This window comes from Labeo rohita, chromosome 7 (genome assembly GCF_022985175.1).
Source record: "Labeo rohita strain BAU-BD-2019 chromosome 7, IGBB_LRoh.1.0, whole genome shotgun sequence".
Classification (NCBI taxonomy): Eukaryota; Metazoa; Chordata; class Actinopteri; order Cypriniformes; family Cyprinidae; genus Labeo; species Labeo rohita.
In genome coordinates, this window is record NC_066875.1 from 39,644,746 (window position 1) to 39,653,024 (window position 8,279).

At 34.3% G+C, this 8,279-nt stretch overlaps 1 protein-coding gene across 3 annotated transcripts in view; it reads left to right on the plus strand.

Moving 5' to 3' along the window:
- The window catches only part of dock11 (dedicator of cytokinesis 11), a 101,273-nt gene extending 93,750 nt beyond the window's left edge, over nt 1-7,523 (plus strand). For all 3 annotated transcript variants that reach the window (XM_051114272.1, XM_051114273.1, XM_051114274.1), the window contains one exon: nt 4,248-7,523. In XM_051114272.1, the coding sequence (XP_050970229.1) occupies nt 4,248-4,337 (90 nt within the window). In that variant the 3' untranslated portion in view covers nt 4,338-7,523. The remainder of the gene's footprint in view (nt 1-4,247) is intronic.
- Nucleotides 7,524-8,279: the final 756 nt, after the last annotated feature.

Below are 8,279 nucleotides of genomic sequence, written 5' to 3' on the forward strand. Positions count from 1 at the left end.
ATGTCAATAACAAAATATAATAGTACCTGAAATACTACTTCAATAATACTGGAATAACTAACTAAAACTAAAGTAACTAAAATAACACTGTTCAGTGCAAACTTCTTAGAAATGTTGCTGGAAAAAATTAAATAAATAAAAATTTAATAAAAAACAAAAATGTCAAAAAAACAAAACAAAAAAAACAAACAAAAAAAACAACAACCTTTAACTAAACTAAAATTAAGACAGCAAAATAAAAAATAATTTAAAATGTCAATAAGTCATATAATAGTACCTGAAATACTACTACAATAACCCTGGAATAACTAACTAAAACTAAAGTAACTAAAATAACACTGTTCAGTCCAAACTTCTTAGAAATGTTGCTGGAAAAAACAAACAAACAAACAAAAACTTTAACTAAACTAAAATTAAAACAGAAAATTAATAAATAAAAAATGTCAATAAATCATACAGTAGTACCGAAATACTACGACAGTAACCCTGGAATAACTAACTAAAACTAAAGTAACTAACATAACACTTCAGTGCAAAATTTTTAACAAACAGACACTTGATTATCATGCTTGTTGAAACTTCAGATCAACTTTAAGTTTCAAAATCCTACATTGGTTGGCACCATCTAACTGGCAGTGGTGACGTGTATGCAATATTAGCCGCTTTTTTTTGATTGTCAGATTTTGGTGCACGTCATTGATACATATCTAATGGCCACTATGTGAAATGGCACTTCTCATGAAAATGTTGACCCATCATGATTTCGTTCCTCATTTTTTGTTTCAGTCCTTTCGGTAAGCCCCAGAAATGTATTTCCACACTAAGTTATTACTTATTCTTACACTAAGAAGTTAATTGCCAGAAAGAACAAAAAAAACAAACAAAAAAAAAATGATGTGTGAAATTCCTTATGATGTGTGAAAATTTGAAAGATTGTCTTTTTCTCTTTTCACACTTTTCATTTATGTCAGATTTCATCTGTGCTGTGCCTTATGTTGCACTTCCTAAAAAAGTTAAAAAGTAATCTTTCATATATTAACGGGAGTTTTTTCAAGCATTTGTTTGCTTGGCAAATTCTAACTTCAGACGCTGTGTAATAGTTTTGTTGGTTTTTGTGGTTGCACTACATTTGTAGACTAAATTAGGATAAGTCTATTCTCTTGTCCATGCAGACTCCAGGAAATGGGCTAACTGGCCATTTCCCCTGAGTAAACAAACCACAAAAACACATATTTACTGTGTCTGCCGGTTTAGACAATATGATTTCAAACTTTTTGAGGTTCTGAGCTTTTATTCACCTATTATGGAGTTAGTGATTGGCATACAGGCTTGTTAGGTCGGTACAGTGAAAGGACAACAGGTTTCTGGTTTCTGGTTTGTCTTGCGCGCTCAGTTATCCCAGAGAGATCGTGTCCTGAGATGACACAGTTGACTAAAGAGTTTGAGAGTGAAAGATTCAAAATACTTTTCACTTTCATGTTGTTTTTGTGTGCTAAGAATACATCTGTTTTACCTTTGTGATTTCACTCTTGGCTTATAAACTGGAATGAACGGAAATTGAGCTTACCATGGTTTCAAACTGAATGTGTTTATTTAAAGTGAATAATTGACATCTGAAGTAAAGATCATTGTTGTTATAAATTACTCTTCTGCCACAGTGTTTTTTTTTTAATTACCTGCATTTAGAGGCTTGCAATATATATGCTTAGATTGTATTAATCATTTAAATGGAATCGAATTACATTTAAATGTGTGGGGGGATTTTTTGTGCATATCGTGAAATTCTTGTGCACATCATGGATTTTGAACACTTGTCATCAAAACATCAATGTTTATAGCAATAAAGTGAACATTATAAAAACTAGGCTAGCTGAACAAACAAAAAAAACTAGCAGTTGCATGTGTCTTTTTCTGTAGAAGTACATGTACATGATTTGGTATTAATTAGTAAAGATCCTAACAAGATGCAAGTATCAGAATCAGAATTAGAATCATTTCATAGGCTATTGAAAAGTCAAAAATCAAGCTTAAAGGAGAAGTTCACTTTCAGAACAACAATTCACAAATAATTTACTCACCCCCTTGTCATCCAAGATGTTCATGTCTTTCTGTCTTCAGTCATAAAGAAATTATGATTTTTGAGGAAAACATTTCAGGATTTTTCTTCATATAATGAACTTCAATTGTGCCCCCGATTTTGAACTTCCAAAATGTAGTTTAAATGCAGCTTCAAAGGGCTCTAAATGATCCCAGCTGAGGAAGAAGGGTCTTATCTAGAGAAACGATCTGTCATTTTTTTCTCATGTAGCACAGGCTCTGGCATGCGCGTTCACGACACTATGTACTATTGAATCATGTCGAAAGGTCACGCCGAATGTGGGCAGAACCACAGACCCAATGTTTACAAAGCGAACACGCAAAGACTAAAAAAGTGCAAGTAAGTCAAACGCTGTTTACGAACAAAAAGGTGAAAAACGTGTTGGACGATTCTAAAGTTATAGGAGAAAATAAGATGGAGTTTTTCACCATACTCTACCTTTTTGAGCCGGAGTACACAGACAATGAACTTAGACATGATTCGTAGTAGTAATGGGAAGTTTGGATCATTTTACCGACTCGGACCTTTGAGTCTCGTTCAGCAAAATGAACGAATCTTTTTTCGAGTCATGTCGTTAATTTTAGCAAAATCAGCATCACGTGACAGCCCTATAAGATGAACGAATGACACGAAAAACCCGAAGACTCGAAACAGGTGAACTAATTCCAGTACAGAACCTAATAGGATGTTGCGCATGCGCGACTGAACGAATCACTCCCCGAGACGACTCGTTCTTCGCGAGTCACATTGAAGATTCGTTCTAAATGTACGAATTGTTCAAGAACGACCCGTGGACGCGCATCCGAGAGCTTGTGCTACGCGAGCTTTTGTGCTTAAAAAGCATACAATTTTTTATTTTCTGAAAAAAATGACAGATCGTTTTGCTAGATAAGACCCTTCTTCGACTGGGATCGTTTAGAGCCCTTTGAAGCTGCATTTAAACTACGTTTTGGAAGCTCAAAATCGGGGGCACAATTGAAGTCTGTTATATGAAGAAAAATCCTGAAAAGCTTTCCTCAAAAACCATAATTTCTTTCCGTCTGAAGACAGAAAGGCATGAACATCTTGGATGACAAGGGGGTGAGTAAATTATTTGTAAATTGTTGTTCTGGAAGTGGACTTCTCTTTTAAGTAAAAAAAATGTGTTTGTATTTACTGTAAAAACCACAAAACCAGTTTTTTGAAATTGAGATTAATACATCATCTGAAAGCTGAATAAATGTTTTGTATGGTTTGTTGTATGTATGGTTTGTTAAGATAGGACAATTGGCTGAGATGTAACTATTTGAAAATCTGAGAGTGCAAAAACGAAAATTAAGTTTTGATATATTTACGGTAGGTAAATTTACAAAATATCTTAAAGGAACATGATCTTTACTTAATATCCAAATGATTTTTGGCATAAAAATCTATAATTTTGACCCATACAATGCATTGTTGGCTATTTCTACAAATATACCCCGTGCTACTTATGACTTATGAAGGTTTTGTTGCCCGGGTCACATATGGAGATCATAAAATACAATATATAATCCTTTGGCAGTTATACAATCACATTATTTTAAATGCGTGTCAGAGCTCTTTGAAGCACCTGTACTTTCAACACAGCGCTAATCTTCTGTCAGGACAGGGTATATTTCTATTAAGACATTTGGTAATAGATCAGTTCCTCTGTAAACACACAGTAATTTCCTTCAGCAGAATTGCAGCAAGTGTAACTATGGCTTAATGTGTCATCATGATTATTAAAAAACTGAACTACTACTGGAAGTGAGAGTGTGGTAATTTGTTTCAAAATTTGTAGGACACTTGTTAAAACAAGTACTTCGGAGTTGTAAAGTGCTGTTTTTCTTCTCTTTGTGTCAAGGTGATATTGTGAATGTAATGCTGTTTTTTCTTCTTCTGCTTCTAATGTGTCTCTGTTTTTCCTCATTATGCTGCCATGTCCTATAGATTGAGTTCTAGGTAACTGCTTTTGTTGCACAAAAGTCTTTTCTTTTAAATATTTGTGCATGCAGTTGCTAAATCCTATGACTATATCCTGTAATTGAGTGTGTGTGAGTGTGTGTAAAAGAGATCATGTTAGCACCTAATAACATGACTCTCCCATTTCGAAATCCTTATCCTGTTTTCATCTGCCGCCCCTCAGATCTTCCAGGAGGATATGATGCGTTCCCTCCTGCAGAACTCTCTTCACGTGTTTCGTGCTATCAGTGGAACCTCCACTGACCTGAGCTAGAACCTGATGGTTGCTGCTGATTGTTCTGGACTATCGGTTTTCTTCGCAACTGAATGTACAAATCAAGATCCTAGGCCTTTAGCAAACATCTCCTCTACGGGCTACAAGAATGTCAGCATTTTCCGTGCCAGGTTTTTACTTGTTGTGTACAGCTGATTTGTGTACATATTGCTTTTACAATTCATTGCTTTTACAATTCATTTTAAAAGCAACATGAAGTTAAAATCAACTGTTTACTTTCTTCATGCACATTCCTGGTCTTATCATGTTTGCATCACTGTTCCATTTTTTTTTTTTTTTACTTTTTCTTTAACTCTTACCTACTTACCATTATGTTAACCCATTTCCACCACACAAGAAAAAAATCATGCTTTGGTAAATCAAAAATAGTCCAAATTGTAACATGTCAAGTCATTATTATGACAAAGTCAAAATTGACATAAAAAGTCAACCCAGGCGAAAAAAGCGCACTTCCATAATGTACTTAAAATGCTCTATTTTCACTCACTAATTTTGTTCGTAATGTACTAAAAATTGATCTTAAGATCATCTTAAGAACATCTAAGTGTACTCAAATGTGCTGTATTGGGACACCATCTCTGTATTAAAAAAATAAATATTTAGTTACCCCTTGTAGTACACTTGAACCCACTTGTGTATGAAAAATGGCTTCAAGTGTACTACAAATCTTAAGTATTAAAGAATATTTTTTTTGTATATTAAGTACAAATTTAGTGCATAAAAATAGAAGTACATTAAGTACATTAAAGTGACATTTTGACCAAAAGTTGAAAGTCTGACATAAAAACTCAAAATTATGACACGCTAAGTTGTTAATATGAGAGAAAAGTCAGATATGACAAGTGAAACTAGGGCTGCCTTCGACTAAAGATTTTTCTGGTCGACTAGTAGTCGTTTATTTTAAGCATTGGTCGACTATTAGTCGCACATTATGAAACCATATTGATCTTAATAATGAGCTTTTAATTGCCTACATACACGCAGAAATATGATTATGATTTTTTTCAGGAAAAAACAGCACAGAGACTGCATTAATGTTTTAATAATGCCAGTTCTGTGATTTGTCGTAAATCTTGACTCTCAGATGGAGCGGCATTTACTACACAGAGCCGTAGTTCACTGACAAGCTACGCAGTTCGTTATCGGAGGTGATACATATCCGATGATGAACGCGATATTACGTAGCTTGTCAGTGAACTACGGCTCTGTGTAGTAAATGCCGCTCCATCTGACAGCACGTGATGGACATTTACGACTAATCACAGAACTGGCATTACTTACGAGATGCGCATGATAATCTCATCTGATTTTTTGCACAGCCCTTCACGAAGTTTCGCGTTCACAGAGAGCGAGATGGCGGAAAGCACATCCTGTTTGCTTTCATTATTTTACAAAAGCGCAACGATTTGTTGTCTGAGTGCACGCAAATAAATGTAGAGACTTTACAGATTTGAAAGATGTATTACTCTTATCAGTATGAGCAAAAATGACGGAGTATTTTAAGAGCAAATGTCTGAACCAGCGCCTCCATCTGTCATGCGGTAAACGCGATACTATTTAGCTTCCACACTCAGCACAGACACTTCAATAGTGCACATTTTTCTAGGTTAGCTTTATAAGGTTAAATTGAGCTGCCATGTAAAGTTGAATGATAGGTGAGCGTTTGGATGTACCCGATGTACTATATTACCACATAGACCAGCCGTTAACGATCTCTCAATCACAGACTTCATGACTTCACAACTTATTTATTTATTTATTTTTTTTGTGTGACTAAGCGATTAATAACATTTCGGTCGATCAAGCGTCTTCTCATCGACTGTTAGGGGGCAGCCCTAGTTGAAACTGACATAAGAAGTTGAAATCATGAATAATTATGAGACAAAATTTATGACATTCACATTTTTTGTCATAATTATTTTTATGATCTCAGTGTATAGTATGTCAATGTAATTTAGCGTCATAATTCAAATTTTTTATCTTATAATTATGTCTTGGTATGTTAGAATTTTTTTTGTTAAAAAAAGAACCTTTTTATGTCATAATTATGATTTACCAGAGTTTGTTGTTTTGTTTGTTTGTGGAAATGGTCTTTCACAGACCATATATCCAGTCAACGCTATATGACCAATTTTGGTATCCAGTCAATTATTGATGGATACAATTAAGTCCAGTTTTCTTTTTTCTTTTATTCTTTAATATATGTCACATTTAAGTCGAATGGGTTACCAGTCCCATTACGTTTTGACTGTAAATGTTCTCTGTGTTATACAATCTATTTTGTATCTCAGCCATACTGTTTATCGCAGGGATGCCACTGGAAATAAAACATGCAGTGTAGATCACCCAACACACCAAAGATCGAATGGACAGTTTATACTATATGCCTACATTTCTATATAACATAACTTTTACATTGATAGTTTCGTTTTCTAAAAATCAGGTGATTGTTAAGTCTAAAACTGAATCATTATTCTGAATAATAAAATTCACAGTTGTAAAAATGGCAGTGAATGAGATCACAATGGAGTGTGGCAGTGAACGCCCACATTTTCAGATGCGTTGGTTATGAAAGTATTTTTGCCATCCATTTTTTTTACAGCATCTTCAATTCACTCAGTCATAAGAAACAAACTAATCCAGCTAGCTTTCGAGATGAATCACAGCATTAGAAAAAGTATGTGGAAGGTGTGTTTTGTTTATTTTTATGATTTATGATTATTTTTTTTATTATGCAATCAAATAAAAGAAAACAATGGTACGATAAGAGTTCGACTTTTTAAATTATTGATATAGTTATTGACATTTTTACTGAATTAAATCATAATTATAACATTCTTTTGTTGGCTTTTCCTTTAATCTCTGTTTGATGCTTGGTGCAAACTCCATGTTGTGTAACATGGTTGCCAATTAAAGAGGTCAGTCTTTCTACTGCCAACTGCTGAAAAGAAGAATTTAAACTAGCTACTACTGTATGTGGTCAAATCACACCGTCCCTCTTCCTTATTTTCAGTGGTACACATGAGTGAGGTGGTTACTGGCTGGCTGCACATTTGCAAGACTGAACTAAAATCATTGTGCATAATTTCTGTCATGAATTTGAACTGGAGTTGCAACGATGTTATATAAATATGTATATGTAAAGCTTTTTAAAATGAATGCAAACCCAGATGGTAGAGAACAGCTGAGTAATATAATGCAGAATGTAACAGCATACTGATTAAGCAGATTTTTGTGATTCCCATTGTAAACATTTGTTTGTTGTTGGGCTGGTCCTTAGTAACTGCTCACGGATACAGCCAGTACAGTCTATTAAGGGCTGACTTATATGCTGTTAAATGCTGTTAATACTTATTGGACCCTGCTGCACTGAATATGCAAATTGCAAACAGACGATATGTAGATTTATATAGGGAATTGTCCATTTGTTGTAAATGTATATGTGTGTGTGACTGAGTGTGTGTGTTCGCACACATGGAAATGGAACAGTATTGACAAAGCAGTATTTGCAAGCAGTAATAAAGACATATTTTGATCATCAATGGACATTGAATTTGCTATCAAGAGGATAGCATGAGACAAGCTGCCATTTCTGAAGATTACTTTCATTTTTTTCATGTCATGTCAGCATATCATGTGTGATTTTTATTTTCCCCCTCTGTGATCTGTAGTTCATGAGATAAAGTAAATATTTCTAAAAAAAAATGTCTTTGGTAATGTTTATTCTGAGATCTTTTGAAAAGCACTGTTTTTCCAGGACACGTCGTCTCTGTTCTCCAAACACACACACACACACACACAAATTGTGGGAAAATACTTTCAAAAACGTTAGATGAAATCTATGACCCTTCTCTGTAAAACAGGTTTCAGATGTCATTTGATCCTTTACGCCAATGAGAATGTATTACCTTTTCAACAGAT